Source organism: Papaver somniferum, chromosome 7 (genome assembly GCF_003573695.1).
Source record: "Papaver somniferum cultivar HN1 chromosome 7, ASM357369v1, whole genome shotgun sequence".
Classification (NCBI taxonomy): Eukaryota; Viridiplantae; Streptophyta; class Magnoliopsida; order Ranunculales; family Papaveraceae; genus Papaver; species Papaver somniferum.
In genome coordinates, this window is record NC_039364.1 from 250,008,848 (window position 1) to 250,036,758 (window position 27,911).

At 37.6% G+C, this 27,911-nt stretch overlaps 2 protein-coding genes and 1 pseudogene across 6 annotated transcripts; 1 reads left to right on the forward strand and 2 right to left on the reverse strand.

The window, feature by feature from the left end:
• The first annotated feature begins 25 nt into the window (after positions 1-25).
• On the forward strand, positions 26-4,500 carry LOC113300115 (sirohydrochlorin ferrochelatase, chloroplastic-like). Of its 4 annotated transcripts, none has more exons than XR_003335440.1 (8): positions 26-236; positions 399-619; positions 697-758; positions 866-976; positions 1,087-1,179; positions 1,527-1,737; positions 2,906-3,042; positions 3,626-4,500. XR_003335440.1 is itself a non-coding variant. In XM_026549298.1 (6 exons), exons 1-6 carry the CDS (start codon positions 184-186, stop codon positions 1,638-1,640), a joined length of 654 nt encoding a protein of 217 aa, XP_026405083.1. In that variant the 5' UTR covers positions 26-183; the 3' UTR covers positions 1,641-1,882. The 4 variants fall into 4 exon arrangements, 1 of the variants encoding a protein (XP_026405083.1); XR_003335441.1 differs by having other exon boundaries at positions 2,906-3,008; XR_003335439.1 differs by having other exon boundaries at positions 2,906-4,500.
• LOC113300113 lies at positions 1,817-3,900 on the reverse strand (annotated as a pseudogene).
• Positions 4,328-14,345, reverse strand: LOC113300111 (alpha-glucan water dikinase, chloroplastic-like). 2 transcript variants are annotated; one of them, XM_026549295.1, is made up of 33 exons: positions 14,173-14,343; positions 13,511-13,793; positions 13,178-13,219; positions 12,982-13,091; positions 12,817-12,895; positions 12,604-12,695; positions 12,366-12,519; positions 11,862-12,236; positions 11,653-11,760; positions 11,357-11,455; positions 11,127-11,267; positions 10,959-11,047; positions 10,248-10,382; positions 9,890-10,052; positions 9,714-9,803; positions 9,455-9,640; positions 9,133-9,195; positions 8,981-9,043; positions 8,815-8,874; positions 8,558-8,710; positions 8,328-8,411; positions 7,914-8,090; positions 7,720-7,826; positions 7,262-7,475; positions 7,046-7,149; positions 6,737-6,872; positions 6,492-6,617; positions 6,230-6,340; positions 5,668-5,766; positions 5,369-5,542; positions 5,186-5,278; positions 4,966-5,081; positions 4,328-4,815 (listed from the first exon to the last, which is right to left on the reverse strand). In XM_026549295.1, exons 2-33 carry the CDS (start codon positions 13,763-13,765, stop codon positions 4,611-4,613), a joined length of 4,203 nt encoding a protein of 1,400 aa, XP_026405080.1. In that variant the 5' UTR covers positions 13,766-13,793; positions 14,173-14,343; the 3' UTR covers positions 4,328-4,610. The 2 variants fall into 2 exon arrangements, 1 of the variants encoding a protein (XP_026405080.1); XR_003335437.1 differs by lacking the exons at positions 4,328-4,815; positions 4,966-5,081; positions 5,186-5,278 and having other exon boundaries at positions 5,668-5,794; positions 14,173-14,345.
• Between the last annotated feature and the right edge of the window lie 13,566 nt (positions 14,346-27,911).

The following is a 27,911-nucleotide window of genomic DNA, read 5'->3' on the forward strand; positions in this document are numbered from 1 at the left end:
ATTCATTGTCTACGAAATTGAATTTTGGTTTGGCATGGAGAGATAATCGTACGTGGTTTGGTGAAGCTTCGCTTTCAAAAGCAATCTGACGGTCGGCCGAGTGTTTTAATCCTTTTCCTTGATTACACCGAATACAAATCCTGCGGCCCTTCACAAAAAAAAAAAGAAAAACCATTTGATTCAATGACTTCTTCTACTTGTTGTTCGTCTATCATCCCTTCTCAACTTCACAACAGGTATTTCTCTCTCTCTCTTTTCCCCGCCATTAAGTTTATTGTTTGAAATTAACCATGGATGATTATAAAAACTGTTATATTTGGACAAAGGGTTACCCCAATTTTTTTAAATTTCGTCAAAATTACACTCATCTAATCATTATCTTGTTTTGCATGATTAAGAGCTTCAATTAGAAGAATCACCACAAACATTATTTGGGTTTCCCCCAAATTAGTTAAAGTACAGAAAACCAAAGAATATCACTTAAAATCATGTTTTAGTGCTACTACTGCTGCTGCAAATCCAGAATTAAGAGGAGGAGATAAGTACGGTGTGGGCGATAAGGATGGTGTCATCATTGTTGATCATGGCTCTAGGCGCAAAGAATCTAATCTTTTGCTAAGTAAGTCCTTCTTTGTAAGTAAAGGTTTTGTGCTTCTACACGTTATAATTGAGGGTTTTGGTTCTTTCATCTCGCAGATGATTTTGTAGCCATGTTTAGAGATAAAACTGGTTACCCAATTGTGGAGCCTGCTCACATGGTATGGTTTCTTATTTGGTTTATAATTTTTTTTTGGTATTCTCTTTGTTTCATTTAGTTGAAGTTCAAGACCACTAATTTTGCTCACATGGTACATGCACTTTCCAGGAGTTGGCAGAACCGTCAATTAAAGATGCATTCGGTTCATGTGTGCGACAAGGGGCAAACCGAGTAATTGTCAGTCCATACTTTCTTTCCCCTGGAAGGCATTGGAAGCAGGTAATCTCGTAAGCTGAGAATGATGTCATGGTTGATATTCTTACCCAACCTCTGATTATGGAAAAATAATATTTGGAGAAAGCTCACGACCAACTTAAATGTTATATTAGGATATCCCAAGCTTAACTGCTGAAGCTGCAAAGGAGCATCCGGGTGTCACATACTTGATAACTGCACCTCTTGGCTTGCATGAGCAAATTGTGGTATGCTGTTTCCTGATATTAGCTTCTTACGCATTTAAGGCCTCTAAAAGCTGATATTCTAGAATCACTAGTCATCCTAGTAGTTCATTTGAAGTTATTTCATTTACTCATTGGAAAAATAAGAAGAAAACAAAGTGAAATATTTGTGTTAATATGGTCGCCGCATACTTCAGTCTCAGAAGGATATATTGTTTAATGGTGATAGGCCCTTACCAGTCTGATTCCATGTGTTTCACAGATTCATGGGCAAGTAAAAAGTATTTGTTAACAGGAATAAATTAAAAGAAGTTCATTTGAATGTTTTTCCCGAATATTATCATGTGAACTAGGTCGTTTGGAATTTTCAGGAAGTAGTGAATGACAGAATCAAGCACTGCATAAGCCATGTAGCTGGAGATGCAGAGGAATGTGCAGTTTGTGTTGGAACAGGAAAATGTCGTCTGTATCATGTTGAATCATAATGATCCTTTGCTACTGGTTTTAGATCCATCTTCATGTGGAGACCTGTGATTCACATACATGCAACTGAAGTGGAAAAAGAGTATACAGTATTTGCGGGTAATGAAAATTTAACTGTTTGATATGTTGTTATCAAATTCGTACTGTACTTGAGAGCAGCAAATAATACGTAATCACATCTTTGCATTAACAAGTGGATAGGGTGTCACCCGTTTCCCTTTGAAATATTTATATTCTCGTAACATACAATTTTGATTGCTTTAGCATGGTTACTTATATACTTGGTGGGCTTATTTTTGTGAAGCATTACACAATAGACAAGGTTTGCGCACACCATATAAGAATGAGATATCGATAATCTGATTATACGGTCCTGCACCAGAGATTCAGAGAGTTGCATTTAGTTAGTAGGGCATCGGTTATATTTGCACACAGTGGTAACCATACTAGAATATTTGATATTACCAAATACCGAGCCTCTCAAACCCTTGTTTACTGTTTAGTCCTAGTTTCTTCTACCTTTTTGCACACTAGAAATTGCCTTATAGGAGTTAACTGCTTATTCTCTCTTTTCCATTTTGAATCCAAACTTTACTTTCACCCAATTCCAGAATCCTAAGAACGCCTCCATCTGTACCATCATACTTGCTGTAGCTCTGGCGTAAGCTTGGGCTTGAGTCTCTTCGTGAACTGCTCCTTGTGATTCATTGATTGAAGCCAATAAGTAGTTAGAAGCTTAAAAGACGTCTAAATTAGATTGGCCCAAATCAGAATGAGCTAACGCTTACCACTTTTTTGCTTGTTATAAATTTCCGATTCCCTCTGTTTCAGTAGCTTCTGAAAGAGTTTCGCTGCCTTGTAAACGTTTGAGGGTCTTTGCCACCCTCCTCCAAACACACCATAGGCCTCTACTGGTTGAGGACGATTGAGGAATTCAAGCACTGCCAGATCTTCTCTTTCCACCCAGTGGATGCAGTTCACTGGGCAGCAATCAACTTATACCTGTGCGTAACACAGTTTTCATTTAACCTCTTCCGGTGATCATTAGTTAATCTAACATCACTAAGGAGTTTTATGGAAATATCAAATTCATGGAGTACATGTTGTATGTGTTAAAATAACTTAGTGTAGGATGGTCTTAAACTTTTTAAGTCCCTTAGATGGTGGCACCGTTTTGCTAGTTACTATTAATCTTACATTAGAAGGTATCAATATCTTACCTGGATTTTCTCATCGTCATCTCCAAATTGAACTTTGACTCTTGCAGATCCAAGAGCCTCGCCCATCGTGAAAGTGTTTCTTGCGTTGTGTACACATTCTCTGCAACCTACAAAATCGAACGCATAATCAGTTTTGGGTTCAATTATCAGGTGAAATTTTCCCTAAGAAGAAATCTTATATCCCGTAAGTCCTTGATTATCCCGTAAGTCCTTGATTATCCAGTTGATTGATGTCGGGTGTCTGTCTCTGAAGTTACAAGAGACAGAGTGATTATTTAATTTGGCTAACTTATGTTGATAATGATTTATTAGTTAGGTTAGATGAGAGAATGACCTATGCATAAATTCTCATCCACAAAAAGAGCTTGGGGTCTCATAGGCCCTTTCCATGCACTATAACCTAATTCAGAAAACCCATCTCTTGATTTTCCGCTAAGAGAAGTATCATCATATTCTCTTCTCATATCCTTTCTCATCAAAACATGGTAAGCTTCATTTAGCTTCAGAGCATACTCATGACCCTGAAAACATAACACAAAACTGGGAAAAATTAGTAAGCTGAGAAATTAAGTATCAGAAACCACTCCTAGGCCTTAACCAAGCTTGTAGCGTGTTATAGCATCCGACCTTTTGGCCTGCAATATCTGGGTGATATTTCTTCTGCAACTTTCTGTAAGCATCTTTGATTTCTTTTGGTTTTGAGTTAACAGAAACTCCAAGCAACTCATAATAGTCATCTGTGTTCCTGCTGCAACACTTGATTGCAGAAGGTTTCTGCCTCCATCTTCATGACAGAGGAAAACAAGCAAAAAAGAAAAAAAACTTTCTACTGAGAACCATTTGGAAATGATCGAGAAAAGCTTGTCAATCAGAACTTTGCAATCATCAGATAGAATTACCTGGAAACAGTTTGGTTTGGATGGCTATGGCGGGTCAATTGTGTTGTCGAGTATGTGTAAATTGAGCCTGTAAAGACTAACATGATTCTCCTCTACCGTTGGCCTGATATTTTTGGGGAATATTCAACTCTGAACTATCCATTTTTATTTAGTAAAGATAGTTGCAGAAACCAATAGATAATATTGTTCACCAAGTTTGGAAATATCTTTGGCGGAAATAATGACTGGAAAGATTAGTTTGAATCAAAAGAGTGTCTTGATTTTGATATTTTTGTCTTGGTTATTTGATATTTTCTCTTCTTCAATGAGAAAGAAAAATCAATTGAAGGCATAGAGAATTAGAGATATTTTTTGGAACAACTGTATGAACAAGTCAAGTCCAGATCAGTCATCTTCGTCGAGAAGATATCTGAACCTCGATGTCTTGCAGAGGTACAGCTCATTAAGGTTGTTCGTGATTGCTTGCCCTAAAATGTTGTCAAATCTCACTAGCAAATCTCCGCCCTTTAACTGATGAACAATAATTTTAATACAGTAGAAAACTAAGAAGAAAACCCATCAAGAAAGAAATGCCAAAACCTGGTAGTCTGGTAGACCAGGGGTAATTTTTATTACCTTTTATACTTTTATATATAAGAATAAATTATCTCTGTAAATTACAGTTATTTGGTTTTTATTACACTTCAAGAGTTGTGGACTTCTAGTTCTACACTACTCACTAACCTGAATCAAAATAGTGGCTACTACAAAACTAAAATTATGATGCTTTTTTTCTACTTAAACTGTTGCTTTTTCTTGTTCCCTCTCACGCAAATTTGTTCCTTCGCAAGAAGGGAAGTGAAGGGAATCAGAATTACATCTGTGGTCTTGTCTGCACAACATATATCTTTCCATCCTTAACTACGCCTTCAATATCTTGTGCAGATCCATAGAGTTCCTCAATTGCATGCCCTGCACGAGCGATGCTAGATAGGATTTTGTTACGGAAATTACTGTCCATGATCAACGGATCTGTTGAGTAGTCCACCACAACCTTTTCTTCTTCATCCATTGGCACACTGTCACCAAGAGAATCATAACAGAATGTAAAATATTTCATCAAGAATAACAATTATTATAACGTAGACCTCATAATGTGATTGTTGATCAAAGTTTGTTAGGGTGTAGCTTAGGGTAAGACAAAACACTAGAGGTGTGAGAATTTTTACCTATCATAAAGACCGGCACCTGCATAACCTTCCAGATCTTCACCATTTGAATCAGATCGGAAGATGAGTGATCGTCTTATAAATAGTCCAATAGGTTTGCTTGGGTATCCCAATAACTGAACATGACATGAATATTTCTTTTAGCATTTACAGTATCCAAAATTCTGTAATAAAGGACTTTGCGCGAGACAACACGAGCTAAACTTATGTAGATTTGTACCGTTGGAGAGTCAAGATCATCTTTCTTACAGACAAAGCTCAAAGCACGGCCTGGGTAAGCACCAACTAGGGTTTCTCCAAGTCCTTTCACCACCTATGGGTGCAAGAAAGTATCAACCAAGATATTTGTAAGAGAAAGCAGGAATAACTTTGGGGTTCATTAGCTTTGCAAATGAAGTATTACCTCAGTATAGATCTCTGATGAATCTCCAGAAGAGGGATTGGTAGTATGGATAACAAAAGCATAATCTGCATTTATAATCTCTTGTACCAGTACAGACATGCAGAGAAAATTGTGATCCAATTTTACTTTCCTTGTGCTGTAGTATGCTCTTTCATTCCACTTTGAAGCCCACACCTAAGGAATACAAGTTGGCTAAGTGTCTCAAAATGTCTGACCGGAGAATATGAGTAGATCACCATAATTGCAGCTAAATAAGCATTCTAGTGGTGTATAATTAACTGGATCAGTAAATTTCTTGCCTTCTTTATTGCCATCCATGCTTGATCCCAACGTTTCTCCCCTTCATCACCAGGCCATGGCATATCTGAACTTTGCATCTTATTTTTCAACTCTTGAACCTGAACACAGCTTTTCCCCATCAGAAGCCTGAAGTATTATTCAGATTATGTGACTACATAAATAGAAACATAACCTCATAATAGCAGGCTTATTCACAGTTACTCTTGAATCTGACATTATGCAGCCTCTAGTTCATAGCCCAGAAGAAAAGTTAAGAATTTTAAGTATATATTGCAACTCTATTGCGTTTTTGTTTGTTTTTTAAATTTTTTATTTAGGTTTCAGTTTGCAACTATAGCCTGTACCAATCTTCAGGTTTCAGGATGTTTCGCTTCGAGTTACATTTTATCTTAAAATGGTCGGCAGAAACCAAAACAAACCATTTTGAATAATGTATTCCGCATCACCTCGGTTGCCTTGGGTGAATGTTTCTCCCTCTGTTACAAAATGTCTCAATGTTCTAGACATAATTGTTTGCAGTTTGTTTGAATTTCTATTTTTTATCAGCAAGAATGGACATACCAACTGAGGTGGAGCTGCAAGCCCCAACACGGTCTTACGAATTTCCCCGAGTGTTTCAGTCTCTCCATTCCCCAGCCTTTTCTTCAGGGACTGTAGTTTCTCAGCAACTTCCTGTGAGTAGCGAGACGAGAAACTAACAAGTTTATATTTCAAAATTCTTATTTTAAATAGGTCTTGTCATGTATAAACAGCATAACGGTCTTTGAAAGTTGAAAGTGCATGAACATTCATAACAACAAACCAAAGACCCCAAGCTACAGACCTCGTTTGAACCCTCTGAAAGAACTTCCTCAAAGACCCCAAATGGAAGGGCAATTGACGTCGGAATTCCTACCCAAGATGGAACCCTTCCTTTGATGTAGGAAATGTTACGAGATTTAGCTCCAACCTAGGACCGTCAGATTTGGCATAGAGTTCATAATAAGAACTAAAGACTTGACCGCTACATTTGCATATGTTCAATCTACAGAAATAAGTCCCTAGGATGATTTGACTTTTATTCCTTACCATTTCACTGGTAAACTCCTCAGACGATATAGCATATCTACCGGCAAACTGCTTTTTAACTAGAGATATGGATGGTAAAGATCCGTCTTCCGTGGAATTTGTGCTTGCACCAGAAAGTTCGCTGTCCTTCACCTCACTAAAATACGGACACAACATACAGCAATTAAATCACAGTTATCAAAGATCAGCCGTTAATGTAGTTTCGGATCATCTTTGTCCTTAAAGAATGAAAAGTAAATAAAAGCATATGATATGTAGACATATAAAATGAAAAGTATGATGTAGTTTCAATATTTAGATCAGATTTACCTATAAACAACATCTGCAGAGGTAGGTTTTAGGCACAGCAATTTTCCTTCTTTGGACTGGAGGTCACTCAGAATGTCCGGATCAAAGCATGTTGCAAAACAGACCTACCAAGAAAACACCAAATTGAGTTAGTAACTTCCAGGAGTAATTTGAAAATGACAACTAACTTTGCTGCCAATAAAACTGAGAACTCAAGAACAGTGAAAAAATTATTACCTTGCTATTTCGAGCTCTCACAGATACATGAGATAGAACATCTGGCATGTCAGGTGTTAGTACAGCAACAATTCCATGAGGAATTTCTTCCTCTCCTCTTACATTTTTTGCCACAAGAATTGTAGGCCTCTCATAAGTCTTGTTCTGAACTGCAAGCAATTCATTTACTACTTCAACATATCCAGTAACTTCAACTGGGCTAATAACCAGCCAACTGTTTATAGCCAGCAAAGAGGGAATTAGAATGTGACATATATAATATTAACTTAATTTTGTTGTATTGAACAGTCAGATTTTGGGTTTGATTTATCAAAATTTCAGAAGCCAAAAGACGAGTTCTTGCAACCTTGTAAGTATCATCTTAGATTCTTAAACTGTTATCCTCACGTGTTCTTATCAGATATTCTGATTTTTAGGAGTTTCATGGGAACAACTGAAGTGGATAATCATGCAAATACCTTCCCAAATTAGCAGTCTTTCGAAGAACAGGGTCAAGCCGATTAAGTAGTGCAGACAAGGATGCAGCCGAACCAGCACGAATCATTTCTTCCGTGAAAATGCTTAGCTGCATGAGGAGTACATAAGTGGGAATCCTAAGGTATCCATTAGGTGTATATTTAAAGGAGAGTAGCAACGCTAGCAATATACTTACAGCCCATTCATCAACCCCAAGCAATGATCCGAGGTACTCCGCAGATGGTTGCAGAACTTTCTGGTAATGCTCTGCTTTGGTTGTAAGAGCAAGACGCGTTCGATCAAGGATTGATTTTGCATACAATGCCCAGTTACTGTCTCCACCCTTGGCCAGGTTCATAGCATGATCCCAACCCTTCATGAGCAGTAGAATTAGGTAAAGAGCAATATATGGTGCACTCAACTCATGTCATGTCATTAACAGCAATGAAGAACCAAAAATTATGGTAAACTTCAATCAATTTGAAGCATCACATTAGGTCTAAGAAGCAATTACAGACTCTAGATTACCTTTAGGCAATTAGTCACTCACAGAGTTATAAACGTGTTTAGGGAATCGAAAAATATGAAAACAGGCCTCTAAAAGAATTACCTTTAGGCAGTAGATGAGGTCCTCATTGTTATCTGACGAAAGTGCAAGATTTTCAAGAACAAGAGAAATGAAATACATAATTTTCTGCAAAAGAAAAAGAAACGGATAAGATTAAAACTACATATATTTCGGAAGATTTTCCTGTAGACTCCAGAATTATGAGTAGGTGCGAAGTGGAAAACAAGAAGAGGAAAAAGAGGAATCAAAAACATGTCCTTAAAAGGCTATACCTCAGGTCCTGCATTTTTCAGTTCCTCATATCCCCTCTCGATGGCTGTTCTAACCGTAGAATCAAGAGCAATGTCCAAAAATAGGAGATCACGTAGACGATCATGTGCATTAACAAGAGAAGGTCGAAGTTCCTCACGAGCTTCCAATAAACTCTACATTTAAAATTAAGTAAAACTCATTTCCCGCATCTAGATATGGAAAGTAAAATAAAGAAAGATACATAGGAAAATCAGCTGTATTCTGAATTGACACATACCTCTAGAAGTGGTTCTACGTTCTTATCTTCTACATGATTCAGAACGAAACTCAGCAGATCCTGTCCAAAAAGAGTAAATAGATAAATGTAACTGGCTATTTCCAGTTTAAAGATACTCTGTTGATTCATAATGAACCCTGACAAATATGACGCTGGAAAATGTTACCGGAAATCCAGATGGCAAGCCTGCTATAGGGTTTATGTTAACACCAACCATGAAACCTTGACCCTGAAAGTTATCACAAAATCTATTAGTTTTGTTTTAATTTGCAGAAAGGCTTCGTCGTTCAAATTAAAGCATAGTACCACAGACATTACCTCAGCCTTGTAGCCCATACAATTTGCAATAGCGGACTCTAGATCTGCACCTGAATGAACTGCCTGCAAAATCAACAACCAAAAACTATTGTTAGGGCAACGTGCCGTATTCCAGGGGCCAGGGACTATGGCACTAATTATGAAGTATTACAAAATGAAATCAACAAGGTATTGTTATCAGTAACTATTATGTATATAAGCATAAAAGCAAACAAAATTTTGCTAGTTAACATCTCAAAATATAATGCACTAACATCCATGGCATACAGATATATCTGAGAAAGACTTTAGAAAAATTTGACCGAAAGGAACTTGAGCAGACCTTTAAAGTTCTCATGTAATTTCCAAGGTCACGCAACAGACCATTTTTCTGGTCACTGCTGAAGTGTGGTTCAGAATGAATTCCACGATCGTAACTAAGAAGCCGCTCTTTCGTTATGCCATTTGAACTTAGAGTGTTCCAATAAACACTGATGTCAAAGTCACTTTTAATGTAATCTATAAGTGCCTGCAAGACAACCCAATATTAGTTGTATTCAGATTCTGCTAAGAAAAACCGCCAGAAGTCTCATATCAGATACCTGACATATAATAACATCATCAGGGCTAGTGTTGTTATGGAGCTTTTGATGCCATTCTTCCATCATTCCTCCACTGCAATTGTTATTTCTCTGCAGTAAGCAGTAGCTGAAGTTCAAATACCATTGCCAATATTGAATAACTGGAGAACAAAAATCTAAGATAATCAAGGAATTACCTGCACAACCAAAATTTCATCACGAATACGCTGTCCCACGTCTCCTTCACCTCCACGACCAACAGTGGACATGATCATGCGCAAAATTTCCCTGTTTTGGGGCTGACTTTTGTATACATTTTGAAGCAAGTCTGTAAGCCTATCCTGAGCTTTACTGATCTCACTGAATATTATACGGATTTATGGGTTAGCAATTAAAAAACTAGGAACACATTAACATGGCTTTACAGTTTACAATAAACTTAAACCCCTTTCCCAAGACCTATCTAGTGGTGCTAAGCTCATATCCAAATAGTCATTTTTATTGATGCTACTAAATTTGGTGTTCAACTAACAGGCCCATTTCATGGAAGTGTACCGTGGTTTGACGTTGTAGTTCTTATTCCAAATCAGCTGCCTTGTTGCCATAAAACGCATCCACACAAGTATACCTGCAAGACCCAATTCCCCAGCATCTTTGGCCCAATCAACTAGATCTGCTGCAATATTAAACCTGTGACAAAAAAAAATCATATTACCATACATCAGAACTCAGGTCAGATGCTAGTTTAAAAAAAAAAAAAAAAAAAAAAACAGTATGAATTTACATCTATAAAATCTCCAATAGACCAGTTATACAATAGGTGAATATTTGATAATCAATTTTATGTGTTGAAGCACACTCGGTCTCATCTATTAGCTGAGCCGCAACAACTGCATGTAAGTTTCAAATTACACATCAACCTTCAAAGGCTAAACGTCCAGTAGGAGGAAGCGCACTCCAAAAAATAAAAAGTACATCCATGGCTTTGGAACAGTAGATTTTAGCAAACACAGTCTAAGTTGGGCCATAATTTTTGATAGATGCTTAAACAAAAAGAATACAGTCATTCAGTGAAATGCTAATAAGGAATAACTTAATGTAAAGTCTAACTTATCAGAGGAATAAAGCGAAGAACTACTGTAACAGATGGTGATTGGAGTAATGAAATCATATTTGGATATAAAGGATTGGCCAATCATATTGAATAACGACACATCTTTGTAAGAGGACCAACTGAGAGAACAACAGATCGAGAAGACTACTAACCGATGCATAAAAGACTTTTGAGCCTCACTCTCCACGTCTGCTATTTTATCCAACAACGCTTTTGCAGTACCCTCGCCACCACCAGGATTCTTAAGAAAAAGAGCTTGACTGAGTCAAAACTAGAGAACAAGCATGACAGATGCACTGAAGGATTTGATTGAAGATAACCTGTTTAACGTTCTTGGGTCCAGTCTTAAAGTCAACATAAAAGTCAGAACCACTATCCTTCATCCAGTTTCCACCTGATAAAAGGACGAAAGGCATCCCTACATAATCCTCCTCCCCAATCTCAATTTCTAAGGATTGCACCTGAAAATAGAACAATTCATACTAATATCATGACACATAAGTTCGACATCATTATAACTCAAGGGAACAAATACGTTAATAAGAGGTACCTGGTAAGTAGGATCACTGGAAGAACTCTTCTTAAATTGTGTTTCACTAGCTTGGTCTAGCAGAGTTGAACCCTCGGGCAATAAACTTGTAGGTGGTGCCTGCAAAATGTTCACTCCTTTACACTATAGCATCGAAAATGGCAAAGAAGAACGAGACATAAACACTAAATATATCAAGGGTACGTAGTTCTATAAATTCTGTTGTTGACAGTCGGAGCCTAATAAGGGTAAGTGGTTCTGTAAAATCTGTAGCCAGATTAATAGCCGTTTTATAGCTAGCTGCTGACATTATCTACCTGCCACTCTCCAGCATTCTTTGACAGAGCCCAATGAAGTGTAAGTGGTTCTACGAAATCTGTAGCCAGATAAACCTTTGTCTTCCCAAGAGTCTTGGTTACAAGTGCCTTGCAAGTGTGAGATAAAGATTATGGAGTTAGGTCGGACTAACATAATAACAATAACAATATTTGTAAAAAAGAGATAACACCAGCTAGGATTAGCTTACCACAACTTTCTTATCACCAAGTTTAAAGGTTCTCTTATTTATAACAGAATCACCATATTGCTCCTCCTTAGCCTTCGTAAAAAGCTCAACCGCAGTTGGAGGTTTCAGTGTGTTATTGACGTTTTCCTTCACAGATTCTGCAGCATATTTGTTAAGAAGCTCCATAAAGTCCCTTCGCTTTCGCTGAATCTTTTCGACATTATAATGTCTTTTGGTTTCCTGTTTCTTAGGAGTTTTAGATTTCTCGTTTGGAGCACTGGCCTCCTTTGTTTTGCTTTTACCATCACTTTTTGTTATTTTGGAGCGCAGCTCCTCTACAGAGAGTCCCCTTTCCAGTTCATCCTGTAGTTCAGTTCGAGCAGCTTCATACTCCACCTGCAAAAAGTAAGGAAGTTAATGAATCCATGCTACTCGGATATGAAAAAAGAAGGAACCTATGGAAAACTTAAAACTATATGCATTAGCATCTGTGAGATTTGCAAAAACAGAATATTGGCAACTTGCCTTCTCTTGCTCTGGAGTATACATCTGCTTACCCTTCCTTTCCCACCTTAAATATGCTTGAATCTGTACAAGATCTTCAGGAACTGAACTATTTGAACTTCTTTTGGCTCTCTGTGCCAACTGGACATGGAAGTTGTCCCCATTACATTTAAACCTACCAATACCGCACAAATAAAAATGAAGCTGGTATTTTCTGATAACAGTATATTAATGAAAGTCAAAATCAACTCATACCAACCATTTGTTTTGCGATTCTTCAATTATAAGAAACTCTATTGCTTGTATCTGCGGGTCATCGATTTCTATTGTAACAGTGGAGCTGGAACCAGACTAAGACATAATACCAAGCCAAATGGAATAGGATCATCAGTCATTTGAGAAAAAATAAAAAAGTACTTGTCAATCCAGTTAAGTGAACAGCACGTGCAGAATTATGCTCGGACATACTTACTTTTACAAATGGAGTTCTAATAGCCCTATTTTTGTATAACTTTGACCCATCAGGCTGACAAGAAGGAAGTACCCAATTCCTAAAACAAACAAAAAAAAAAGAAATCATAAAAAAGAGCTACCAGAAGCATGACCAAGAACTTATCCGCAAATCAAATGCACTTACTTTTGTCCGTCACGAATGCCACCCCAATGAAGAACTAGAGAGTTGCTACTATTTGAGACTTGGATAACTACTTGCATGAGCGATCCTGAGGTAGGTGCAGTAACATCTATCTGTTCAGTTTCATCTCTGTTAGATGAAATAAAAAATTGTATGACTCCCTCACTGTAGAAATTCAAACTTTAGTGACATATCATACCTGTAACTCAGAATTTCCATCAAGATTGTACTTTCCTGCAAGCTGTGAAGAGATTAAAAAAAAAAAAAAATCACAAATACACACTCAACAAATCCTTCTATAAGTGTAAAATATCAATACCATTGCAGAATCTCTACGATTTTATGTTTGCTGAATAAAAAAAAAGGATAGTAAAAAGAATTTCATTGTTATGCAACATTCAATATAACAATGCATCTATATGCAAGTTCGACAAGTTAATTGGCAGCCGTATTTGTTCCTTCCTACATTATGATTATTTACGCATACGAATAAATACAAACTGGTAAAACTAACACGAATAATCAAAATTACCTCAGAAGCAGGATTTGTAGCCAATACAGCATGGGGAACAACAGAATTCATATTACGTGCCCCCTTTGGTATTTTGAATTTCTTCTTCACATTTAGGCAATTTCCACGGAAACTAGTGGAAAGAAGAGGCTTTTTATGAATTGCTGAAGAAGCTTGGAACAAAGAATTTGCACAACTTGTCTTGCTTTGATGCTCTAGTACAGCAAACCTATATAATGACTGGTGAAGCAAGCTATTCCCTAAGGTATTGCTCATATTCCTTGATGACAACTAAAGTAAATTTCTGTATAAAGACAAGAATCAAATCAAACTCCACATTATTAATACATCATTGTAATTAAGTTTACTTAACCATTCTAATCTCTTTATAATCTCAATTAACTCTTCATTAAGCAATTTCTTCAATACAAACTCAAAACTCAATAGAAGACAACAAAAATTAGTCATTTGTACACCCAAAGATGTTAATTTCTACATGGATTTCTTTAGCAGTTATAGTGAAATCTGTATAAATTAATAAAGCAATAATAATAATCTGATTCTAGGGTTTATGCACCATAAAATAAGCTGAATTTGAATTTTTGAAAATAACACTTGACTACTATTATCATCGGTCGAAAACAGTGTAGAATTCGGATTTAAAAAAAATCAGCGTAAATTACCTCAAAATTTTAAAGCTCCTTATCACCAACCTTCTACGGGATTGTTTTATTTTTCCCTAATTTCAAAAGAATTAGTCGGAGAGAGCTCAGAAAAATTAGTCTTTCGACTCTTTCCTTTTGTTCCTCTCTCTCTCCCTCAAAAGTTTGTGTTCTGTTAATCACACAGCGGGAAATAGGAGAAGTTATTAACAACGTGATTATATCGCTTTACTGTGTTATCGTGAGACGTGGGTGATCCTGCTGGCGACATGTGGATGGATCTCGGGAATAAGAGTTCTGCCACGTGCGGGTTCTTGAATCTGTGTGAAGGTCGGTCCGGTTGGGATATGTGAACGTCGGATATTTAAAGCACTGCTTCCAAACTACTTTCAGTTTCCTTGAAATTAACAGATTTGCCCTCGTGATATTATTACACTACAGTGATTTTTTGTTTGAGATATTTTTTCTTAAACAAACAGGGGTTTTATTAAAAAATTTAATTCAACTTGCCCTGTTATTTCATTTTCAGTCATTTTTTTTCTTTTTTTGATCGGAAAAGTTCAGATATTAATTAACCACCATAGTACAACAGTTCTACAATTTCATTTTTGTCAAAAATATTGGAAACGATGCTTTCTGGCTGAATTTTTTGTTGAATGTGTTTCGAAAGATGTTGTATTCTTCTAATTCTTGCTTCCTTTGCTACTGAATCTACTGCTGAATTGTGAACTCTGTTGATGAATTTTATCTTGGCTTGTGGAAGGTTGTCTAGCAAGGAGTGTATGTGCCCAACAGTGTTTTCCGCCGCCAGTCCACTATTGTATCTTTTTTGTTGATGCAGTCTGATAGGATTTTACAATCTGTGACTATGTAGACACTGGAGAGGATATTTTCCTTTAACCAATTTAGGGCCTTCAAAACTGATTTTGATTCTGCATGTAAAGCCGACGAAGCCCAGTCTGCACCTGCAAAAATATGCATAAAAGATTCATGTTCTACTGAGGAAAGCGTAACCCATGTACCTGTTATCTTTATTAAAAGAAGCGTCCGTAAAAATTTTCCAATCTGAAGTGAAATTGCTCCATCTATTGATCAAAGTTCTCTTTTCTTGCGATCCTTTATGAAGAATCTCCTTATTGCTCGGTTCCGCATGTAGGAAATTCCTGATTGCTTGGATTAAAACATAAGGATCAGGCTTAGTATTCCTAAATATTACTTCGCATCTATGCTTCCACAGGAACCAGGCTACTGTAGCGATTTTTTCACATTGTGTTGAGAAATTAGAACTAGATATCCACGTATCAACCCACGAGACAATAGAATCTGTTTGGATTTGCGAAATGACTATGTTAAGATCGCAGCCAAACCAAACTGCTCTAGCGAAAGGACAGTGTCTGAAAAGATGATCTTATGTTTCCGTTTCTTGAGAATTGCAAAGTTGGCACTCTGGGGATATTTCTGTACTGTGAGATGCTAATCTGCTATTTGTTGGTAAGGCTTTTTGAATCAATTTCCATATAAACAGTTGGATCCTAGGTATTGTTTGCAACTTCCAAATATTTTTCCAAGAAAAATCGATATTTTCTTCATCATTGTTTCTCTGATTGATCAGGTGGTTGTAGATATTTTTTGCCGAAAAATTCCCAGAAGAATGGTGCGCCCATCTGATTTTGTCCTTCTTATCCTTATTCGGGGTAATTGTTAGAATTTTTCTTTAATCTCCGTGGGAAAATATTCATCTAATTTTCCTATATCCCAATCACCTTCAGAAGTTAGAAGTTCATGAACCTTTTTCGGGATCAGATCAGTCTTATCAACTGGGTGATTTAAGGGACTTGAGTTAGGCAACCAATTGTCTTCCCATATCCTTGTATTTTTCCCATTTCTTACTTGCCAAATGTAGTTTCCTTTTAGAATATTAAGACCCTTTTGAATGCTTGTCCAAATCCACGATAGTTCATAATTTCTTGTTGGTTCAAAAGGGTTCGCTCCCTGGAAATATTTCGCTTCTAGCAATTTCACCCATAATTGATCTTTTTCTGTCATCACTCTGCTAGCTAGTTTAGTTAGCAGTGCTATGTTGAAATCATGGGGATTCTTTATTCCTAAACCACATTGGCATTTTGGTTTGCACATGCCTTTCCAAGCCTTTATATATCTACTTCTTGCTTTTGACTTATCCTTATTCCACCAAAAATCTCTCTGAATTTTGTCCATCTTCTCTAAAGTATCTTTTGGAAGCGCAAGCATCTGCATTTGATAGGTTGGGTAGGACTGGAGGATAGATTGAATTAGAACTGTCCTACCCGCTTGCGAAAGTAATTTTGATTTCCACCCTTGTAGCGTGTTGTAATACCTTTCAATAGTGGTTCAAAATTTTCTTTTCTATTTTTGTCGAAAAATAGAGGTGTACCAAGATACCGATCCTGTTTTGTTAACAAAGGGACTTTTAGGATTTTTGCTAAAATTTTTGCGTGTTTTGGATGAATTTTTGGGCTGAAATAGATTCCCGATTTCTGTAGATTTACAATTTGACCTGTAATTTCCCCAAATCTGGATAAAATATCTAAAAGATTTTTTTGCTTCTCCTAAGTCCGCCCTTGTGAATGGGAAACAGTCGTCAGCGAAGAAAAGATGGGATATAGTAGGAGCAAACTTGTTGATTTTAATTCCCGATATCTTCTTTTCTGATGTGGCTTTCTCAAGCAGCCTAGAAAGGACTTCCACGCAGATTAGGAATAGATATGGAGATAGTGGATCTCCTTGTCTAAGACCTCTAGAAGTGGAGAAAGCTGGGCCTGGAGATCCATTAAGAAGTATAGAGAAAGAGGTCGAAGATATACACTGGGTGATGAGGTTTATCCAGCCATCGCAAAATCCAAAGGATTTTAAGGCTGTTTGAATTAAAGGCCACTCCACTCTATCAAAGCCTTTGGAGAGATCAATCTTAAGAGCTAGAAATCCTTTTTTCTTCTTTGAAGTCTTCATCGAGTGAATCAGCTCATGGGCTATGATGATATTGTCAGTTATTTGTCTTCCTGAAAAGAAAGCAGATTGGTTTGGAGATATTAACCTATTCAGAATGGGTTTTAATCTATTTGCTAGGATTTTTGAGATAAGTTTGTAGATTGCATTGCTGAGGCTAATTGGACGGAAATCTGACGGGGTTTGAGGGGTTGGGTTTTGGGGATTAGAGTAATAAAGGAGTGTTTTACTTCTTTTTCTAAATACCCATATCGGAAAAAAACTTGAACATAGTTGGTTATATCTTGACCAAGAATATCCCAATTTGATTTTAGAAAACCCGGTTGGAAACCATCTGGACATGGAGCACCCCAAGGATTCATGTTGGCAAGAGTTGACCAGATTTCATCTTTTGATGGAGCTATTGTAGGGAGGAATTTTCTGAATCAGATATACAGGGTTGAATAATATCATCAAGCTCTATGTTGTAGTTCGAGAATTGAGAGACTCCAATTTCGGAAAAATGATTCTTTAGTAGCGAGTTTATTTGATATCGATCAGAAATCCAGAGGCCAGAAGGTTCTCGGAGAGAGTGAATTGAGTTGATTTTTCTCCTATTCGAGGCAGAAGCATGGAAAAATTCTGTATTTTGATCATATTCCTTAAAAAAATTATCCCTAGAGAGTTGGTGGTAGTAATCATTTTTTATTTTGTACCACTTTCCTAATTCAGCTTGTAGGTTTTTGAGGATATCAATCTTGGAAGCTATGTTTCCTGAGCTGTGAATATTATCAATTTTTCTACTAAGGGTTTTTATATTTTTATGAATATTACCAAAAACATCATAGTTCCACTGTGCCAGATTTGAAGAGAGAGAGATTTCAAGTTTGAAAAGAAATTCATGGGTTGGGAATCGGAAGAATGATTAGTCCAAGAAGCTTCGACCACCGATTTAAAAGTTGGATGAGAAAGCCAAGATCTAATGCATCTAAACGGTTTTTTTAGTCTTTTCGCTTCCGGATTTGTATCTAAAAGGATAGGAGTATGGTCTGATCCCACTTTGGTTAGGTGACTTACGTTTGTGTTTGGGAAAAGTTGAATCCATTGGTAAGATATTAGAGCTCGATCAATCCTTGCGCAAATGTTCGCATCTCCACTTCTGTTGTTCGACCATGTAAAGGGGGCGCCTTCATAACCCGCATCTTGGAGCCCCAAAGAGTCTATAATCTGTCGAACCATAGTTTTACTGCTTGAGCTTGTGTTATTTCCTCCTTGTTTTTCTGCCGGATCCAAGATGATATTCAGGCCTCCAATTAGAACCCAAGGTTTTAAACCTGAAGAGTTAGATTCTGGATGTGAGACCATTGAATTATTTTTTCTTCAGCTTCAACTGCGCCGTAGATACAAGTTAATTCAAATATTTTACCGTCACATGAACCTTCAAAATGGCAAATATTAAACTGCATCGATATTAGTTTTAACTCTACATTGTTATGCCAGGCAATTGCCAACCCCTTGGCTATTCCCACAGATGGAATAATGTACCAATCATTGAAATTCGATTTTTTTAAAATAAGATCCATTTTTTCAAAATGTGCTTTAGTTTCGGAAAGAAAAACAATATCTAGTTTGAAATCACTGTACATATTGTTTAGTTGATCTTTGGTTATAGGTGAACCAATACCCTGTACATTCCATGAGAGAATTCTCATGGTTAAACTCAAGACAGAAAATGCAAACCCAAGCCAGTAAAACACTTCAAATTAGAAAGTTGCAAATGTAACGTGAAATTTTCAAACCAAAAAAAAAACTTAGACTACAGAGAATTCGCCTGTCTTCTTGACACAAAGAAGGTCAGACTTTGACAAAAACTCTACCAGAGAGAAAAACACAAGCTATAATGCAGACTGAACCAAGGAGAAATGAAAAGCCCAGAAAGGTACTATTTCAGAAATATAAAGATTACAAACCCAAGCTCCCAGAGGAGTTGCAAAAAACGACACAGATCTCAAGCCAATGATCAGGTCGTGGAAGCTGATTAATCTCCACCTCTTAACTGCCACTGGCTCACAGATTAGTTCAAAGCTGTTTAGCAAAATGACAACAAGGGGAAAACAAGTTCAAGGCAAGCTAGAAGTAACTACAGTGCTGCCAGTATACCACTGAATTAAAGTAGAAAAAAACAGAGAACAAAGCAAAGGGAAACACAGAAAAGTAAGACTATAAGTAAACTACAAAGTAGAAACAGTACATTTGCAGCTAACTAAAAATAACTAAAAGGACTAGAACTAGAGTACAATGAAAAAGAAGAAACAAAAGCAAAAAAGTAAAGCAATTACTAAAAGATAACAATATCAAAAGTAAAAACAAGAGTTAGCTTTGGGCCCTGATGGCTGTATGTTCATGAATTCATTTTAGTTCTGTAGTTTCTTGAGATCATTTTGATAGACTAAGAGTCATTGTTCTGTGGCTTTGGACCAACACTTGAAGAATACCCTTTGTACCATTGATGAGGATAGTTTCTCAAAGATCCCTCAGATTCAGATTCCTCCAAAACCCTGATTTCAACTTGACTTTGATTTGGAGGAGCTAAAGATAATCCGGTCCATCAAGTCTTGGATTTTTTGGTACAGGCAAAGGATTATCCCAATGAAAATAACTTTGCATAAGAGACCAATTTCTGAAATATGCTGTGCTGTCAGAGTCCTGTTGCTGAGAAGAAGAAGCTTCATTCCAAATTCCAGCACTAGAATGGAAAGGATTTCCAGGCATGTCCCTCTTCTGAATAACTTTACACATATAGGTATCTAAATTGTTTCTACCAGGAGCAGTGATTTGTCCATTTAGTTGTAAACCCATTTGAGCAAAACTAGGCTCTTGCGACTGTATTAGTGCACTTTGGTTTTCCTTATTGTCATCAAACTGAGCAAGATAGTCATGACAAGTTACCTCAGTTGCAGCTTGGTCTACTGAGAAGCTGGATAAAGAGTCTTCTGTTAATTCCATGTTGTCTTGAACCATTACTGGTTGTATCTGTTCTTGTTGAAGAACCACCTCCTATTGCATTGCAAGCAACACAACATATGCATGTGCTTGATTCACTTCAGCCTGGTGTTGTGCAAGGTCAGCTTGGATGCAGTTTCTCATCTTGTGGCCAATCAAGTCACAATATTCGCAGAAGTTGCAAGGGAAATTATGAAACTCAAAATACACAGGATTAACAAATCCCAGTTCATTTTCAGCATGTACCGTAAACCTTAACCTCTGCCTAAACCTGATACTTTCCCTGACAGTGATAGGGAAGCTTCCATTGCTTTTTCTTACAGGATAATAAAAGATAAGATCTCTCTCATGCATGATAAGTACCTTCTAAGATTATCACTGGTTACCTGAGCTTGTGATAAGTTACTTATGGTTATAAAAAATATCTCCACAGTAGGATACCAATCTTTTAAATCATCAGTAGCTTCCCATTTTTTGATGCAGAACAAGTCACCAAATGCTCTTCTAGTAGCCAAGTTTAAAACCCTCTGCATCTCATAGTCATGTTGAAATCTTATAATGTAAATCCACTCACTATCTTTCTTGACAGAAAGTCCTCCATGAATCTCCCATTGAAATAACATAGCATTTTTCACATCCCAGCAGTTTCTTGCTACTGGTTCAGCAAAAGCTCCAATCAGGCAATTTGTCCAAAGAAGGTGGGTGTTTTGAAATCTAGATGGAATGATTTCATTGACATTGAATTGCCTCCCATTTCTCAGATTCGGGGACTGCTGAAGTTGAATGGTAAGTTGTGAAACATCACCATGCCAGACTGCAAACATGGTGATACAAAAGCACACAACAAACGCTACAGAGTGTTGAATAAGGAAATGGCTAGATAGTGAGAGGAGAAAGTTGAACAGGGTTTTTAACATGTATGAGAGGCACTGTTTTGCTATGAACTTCATCTTCATCTTCAAGAGTATATATAGCACCAATAAACATCAAATTGGGAATAAATAAGTCCATGGATTCATAAAAAATTGATAATTTCTCCACTACCAGCGTGTTGCACAAGGATAATCAGAGCATAATTTTGAGAGAAGAGAAATTTACCACCAAGTAAAAGAATTATCGACTTATATTTTCCTGATGTTGCGCTATTGACGATTAAAATGGTGGTGCTATTAATCGCTCAAGAAAGAAAAAATTGGTCATGTGTTTTAAGGAAACCATCCTCTTCCCAATTATGCGTGTATATCTTACTAATAAAAAGTACTACTCCTATTTTGGTGAAGCCTTTTCACATGACAATAATACCCCTATTAACTAAGCTTTTAATCAATATTTATATATTCACATGAATGTCATTGTTTTAAAAATAGATCAAAAAAATTAATACTCAGATACCTTTAAAAATATCAGATTATATATTCCGAAAAGTTACATTTTTAAAAATACACATCGCATTTTCACAAAATTAATATATTTGGAAAGCTCTTTGAATTATCTACATGATGAGTACAAATAAAAATATTAAATTTTTATTTTAAAAAGTTTTTTTCTTCGTTATTATCAAACAAGTATGTGCAGCGCACATGTGATCTTACTAGTAAATATTAAGAAAAAATGATTAAACCTAAAATTGTAATTATTAAACTAGTTAAAACTGTAGTTACCGTATTAATGAAGGGTAGTACGGTAAATGGCTTAAAAAGAATTTGACTCTTTTTGAGTGTTAAGTTCAAAATAGTATGTACTAAATCTAAATTAAGATTTAAAAAAGAGGTAATGGTCAAGCTTAATGATGATGGATCCAAGAAAGACCAGACAGGGAGGGGGGTTCTTTAATCTCATTCTAAGTTTCCCTTTACTTTACTATTAGCATATAGATACATATACCGAGGGGCGGAGCCAAGGGTTGACTAACCCTGGCTTTAGCCCCTAAAATCCCAATAATCACATAAAAATCCTTGAAATTCATACTAGATTCTGCATTTAGGTCACTTTGTGCTTAGTATTTAGTCCACTAAGTTTGGTATAGTTTAGAAAAAGGAACCCCTTAATTTTAATCTCCGGCTCCGCCACTTATATCGAGTATTATATGCAAATGTTCCTGATAGTACTTTCGATGTCTACTTACCTTCTGTAGTAGAGAATCATCATGCTCTCTCCTACTGCAGAGATAGGAGTTCGAACCCCGTAATTATCATAATCCACTCTAATTAAGGAGTTTGGAAACAGAACACTAGTTATTAAAAAAAATGGATATAGTCAGTTTATCCTTGTGTAGCAATTAAATTTGCATGCGAACCAGACTCCCATATTTATAGTCAGTTTTTCCACTCTAAATAATCGCCTTTGCAGAACCTTGAGGTCGGGGTTAAATTCCAACCCGCTGAAGAAAAAGTAATGCAACCCGCATTTACCACTTGTCAATGAGCGGTAGACTCGGTACATAAAGGAACGGGGGCAATGGAAGGACTAGTTCAAAATCTGAAGTCGGTAGAAATATTTACAAACATTTTTCCCTCGCATCTTAGTTGTCAGGGAGAAGTTGAGGCAGGGAAGGAATCTAAACAAGTTAATATACACCACGAAAAATATAAGCTACTGACAAAGAAAGGGATCCATATCAAATGAGAGGGACATAGAGATAGATGGATTCATGTGAAAGAAAACTAACGCGACAAAAACAGGTTGGTTCTTGTTTTTTTGCTTGTAAAGTTGGAAAGATGTGTTAATGGTGAGAGGGGAGAGACATCCCACAATCCTAAGCAAATCATCCATTCCCTTTCTTTTTTTTCAAGAATTGGTTAAACAACCGGCTTCAAACTTCAATGTATGTGATTCTCGATATAATAAAATGCACATAAAACGGGTTACATGCAGCATGGGCATACCGAATCAATGATGGATAGTCACGTACAACTGCCATGCCGAACCTCCAAAATACGTGGTCCACAATTCTATAACTTATGATCTTTATAAAGCTTTGTAAATCTAGAAAAAACAATGCATTCTAATATATCAAACCTACTGCATACCAATTTTAATTTTCATGGTCAACTCTTAACGACTTGTTTTTAAAGTGGCAGATGATGGGATTACACACCTTAATTTAGATGGTACTCGTTTTTTGTTCAAAAATATGGAAAAGAACATTTTTTAGTTCAAAAATATGGAAATTTCTGAGGAACCCAAGTTTGATTCATCTCTCTTCCACAAACCCATCATTAAAATAACATATATGTGTAGCCCAGTCTATAAGATCTACGGCTTAAAATAGTAGTTTAGATTAGATTTATATTTTTAGATAGACTAACTTAATCTTAATTAGTTATTAACAAAAATAAAATAAAATAAATTCTATTGATAATGGTCAATCAGCGTTTTTTTTGGGCGTCTTTTTTAGGACAATTTTTTTTATCCCCTTTTCAACTGGTCCATGATTCTCCATCTTTTACTCTCTCTCAAAATCTCTCCACGTTTTTCTCTTAAAGTTTTTTCCTTTCTCTATTACGCTTTCAGGGATTTTGATATCTGACGAATTAGGTCTGTTTGATTTAGCTTGATTTGTTCTTAGTAATCTAAAGGTCCGATCTGAGGAGTTGCGCATGGTATAAAGAATCAAGTAAACTATTTTTTTAGATCTTTGTTTGTTCAATAATTGTGGTTTTTGATTTGCGATCATATTGTTGATAGTGGTTTTTGGTTCAGGGCTAAAATTGCGAAATCCTGTATTTAATGTGTTGTCATTCTGCAAAGAAGCAAAGCCGTTTAAAAGTGACTAGCGCCCAGGCCTCTTCACTTACAATATATACTGAGCAATTCAGTATATTTATATGAAATTTATCCAGAATGGTGCATCCCAAATATTCTATAAATTTCTAAGTATTTATTCTATGTCATGTTCCCCAGTTGAACTCTTAATACTGACATTACATGACGACTAATGTTCGCTCGCAGCAGAGTGGCATGAATCTCCCGAAATGTCAGGATTAAGATACGTCTAGAGGTACTCAATCAGAGGCACGCAAAGTTATGCTGCCCTTTGAGATTAAATTAGTGGTTTTTGTATCAATACACGAAATTCACCAAAAAATTGGTGGCAACCCGCAAAATTCAATTTTTTTAACCTAATTTTATAAATTTGCAAAGATTAGGTTTTTGTGGCCTACACAATATCTCGAACCCTATTGGTCGAGACCAAACCTAGGCAAGCTAGAAAATTGATCCGTCGTGGAGCTAGTAGGAGCAAGATCCTACTAAAAATCAGAGAACAAGAAATAAAGAGGAACTGCAGCAAGTAAAAGCAGCAACAAAGGGAGGCGTGGCCACGCCACTTGGCCAACCGATTCGCTCCAACAGGCGCCACCTGTGTCCGATCGGCTACGCTCCCTGTTGCCGCTTGCCGACCCCCCTTTCCCATCGACCAATCAGATCACTTTAAATACGCAACATGTACTTTCAATTAAAAGAGGAAGTTGGTTGGTCGACACACTTAATTCCTTAAGGATTGAACATAGGTTTCCCATGTCAATCTCAAAACGATCACGACCATACGTTTTGGCCAGCCAATTCGACGAGCTTGGCTTTCTCCCAGCGCAGCCAGACGAACTTCATGATACTCACTGGCAGACCCACTATAATTCTAACTAATTGGAATTCTTATAGCATGCCAGCAACAACCCTAACCGCTAGCCAAAAATAGGCTGGCTGCGGGGATATAAAAGGGTTTAAAGAAATTAAGACTGCATATGCCAGTCTTAAATCAATTGTGGTCGTCCAACTTCGACGACCAAATTGATCGGCCTAGATTTAATTCCAATCAACGGACAAGGAGCGAACATGCCCACCAGCGGCCCGACTATAACCCTGGTCGATCAAATTACTCCCTTTCGCGGCTAACACCTAAAACTGTTAGCACAAAATAGGTTGGCCACACGGCCATAACAACCCCGTTAAGATCAGCGGCATCACACTATTGTCGCAATATGATCTCGGCCGTCCAACTTCGTTAGCTGAATCGACCGGACTGGATTTAATTTTAGGCGACCAATAAGATGTCGCCGTGATCACCGGCCATCCCTCTTCCATGAGGACTGATCGTCCAAGCCACGACCTACCTGTATGGCTTCTGAACGGTTTCCCAAAGGTGGCTAGTTGCGCAACCTACAAGGGTCTTAAAAGAATTCAACGACAGCCAACAACTGTCGCAAATCATCTCAGCCATTCAATTTGGCCAGCCAATTTAACCGGCCTAGATTTAATTTGGACCGACCAATAGGATATCAAAATGGCTACCAGCCATCACTCTCTTATAAGGACAGACCGACTCACCTTTGGCGTGCACGAATAGCTCCTAGAAGCTTCCTGAAGTTGGCAGGTCATGCTCCTTTTAAGACATTAAGCTCTGCGACTAATTTAAACGAGCTTTATACAATGATGCTTCATGGACATCGATTATTTGAGATGTTTGCTTAAAAGCGATGTTTTATACGCATCGATTACAAACGATATTTTATAAATATCGATTTCACAAATAATTTAATTATTTGACCTAAAAGCATTACATGTTATTTCTTGCGGCAAGTATCATGGCTTATAACATATGACCGCCCGCCTAGCTTGCACGCGATTGGTCAAAATAACTAGGTCTTGTCAGCAAGACCCACTCAGCATCTTGCTACATATTTTCCACGAAAATACTCGAGACATCAAACATGTCACAAACTAGGGGATGTTCATCAGGGTATTGGTCAAGCAGTTTACAGCGTGAGGCGTGCAACGCGCCCATTACGAGAAAGTGTCAGGAAAAGGTGGACGGTAGATAGCAGTAAAAGAGTAGTGGATGTAAGGATGACCGGTCATCCCTCATGATAGAGACGTTATGGTCAATACTTTCACACAATCCCCACTTCTCCACTACTTAATTGTCTCCACTTCCTATGAGATCAGGGTGCGCTCAATCATGACTTGTATAAATAGGTTTTCAACATGTTTCGACAAGGAACAAGTGTTATCAACACAAGTATCCAGAAAACATAAAAAGAACTGATAGCTTACATTTCGCAAGCCAGTTCCACATTCTGATACAAGTCATAAACAACCATACCTTCAGAGTTAACCATTCTGATCTCAACACCTTCTCCGCTTTCCTCCCTAAGATCAACCCCTCTCCTTCATTTTGTGACCGAAGCAAGACTGGAACGGTTATTTCTTGGTTTAGGACAGAATTGTACAGATTAATCTCTCGAATCTAAAGTACTCCCATGCAGTGCATTTGTTTAGGGTTTAGATTCGTTTCTCAGCGGCACACCCAAATTTACCATTTCCAGGAGAATCAGTTTTTACCCCAAAACAACTGGCGACCACAGTGGGAGATTAATCTCTCGGTTGCAAGATCAATTTTCAATATAATTTCAATTTTCTCGAATTCAAGATGGTGGATCTTAGGTCTGGGTCAGTTACCAATCCCGATGTTGTTGGCCCTGATAATACTCCTGGCGTCACTGTTTCCGTTACCAATGTACCGCCTGCCAGCACAGTCAACACATCTCACGGTGTTACATCCTCTAGCACCAACACCAGCAGCGCCGGAAGCATCCCCTCTGGCGTGACGCCAGCTATCACCAGAGCCAGAGCCGCTGCTACTCCCATATTTCTTCGAGCATGACACCCCCAATCGTCACCAGAGCTTCCACCACTACTTCGTCAGGACGGGAGACTGGAGGAGCCAGAGGAAACCAACCTCCTATTACCATTTCCGATTTAATAGAGAGACATGAAGTTCTTGCCAAAGCTCAGACGGACATGGCTACAATTCAGAAGGAGGTACTCACTTTCCTCAAAACGCTAACAGAAAGATTACACCAGAACCGCGTCAACCAAAAATGGAGCCGACAAGGAATACTTTCATGATGCCTGGAGCCAGTACTTCAACATGACGTATCTTTATGGATGAAGAAGTTCGTGTAGCTCCTGAACGACCGTCAGAAAGGAAACAACAGTCCAACTTCATCACACGAGAGGACCTGGAACGACTTCTCCAGAATTGAGGCAGGGAAAATCCAGCCACCATTCATCAACACCAACCTCCTTATCCTCCTGATGTGCAAAGAATTCCCCTTCCAAGAGGATATTCTTCTCCCAAGTTATCCCTTTATGACGGTACTGGTAACGCTCATGAACACATCCCTCATTTTTTGGAATCTCTAGGGGATCATGAATACAACCACGTCCTCCGCTTGAAATAATTCACTCACTGGAAGGGCATACACATGGTACAACAACATTGCACCAAACAACATAGCCAATTGGTGTGAAATGGTTACCGCTTTCTACAAGAAATATTTCTTTGTGTCTGAGAAAATCACTTTATCAGACTTGGGAAGGATGTTTTAGCGAAACAATGAACATCCAAATGATTATGTCAAGAGATTCATGATTCAATCGCTAGATTGTCATGATCCAAATGTGATTGAGCATCAATTGGTAGAGTTGTGCATTAATGGCATGGTACCTGTATATCGCGCTTTACTGGAGAACTTGCGCTTCCATACATTCTTCGAACTCCAGGAAGCTGCTAAGCGGTCGGCCATAACAGCACCAGCCTTGCTGGAAAGAACCAGGCCCGCCAGGAATGAAGATGCACGTGAGACTCGAGAGAACCGACGTCTCATCAACAAACAATACAATACTCAACCTTTTGTAAGTGTGATGAGTGAGGGAGGAAAAAGAAAAGATCCAGATGCAGAACAACAACCCAAATGTGCGGCACCAGCGCAGCTGACAGCTCAAACCCGAAA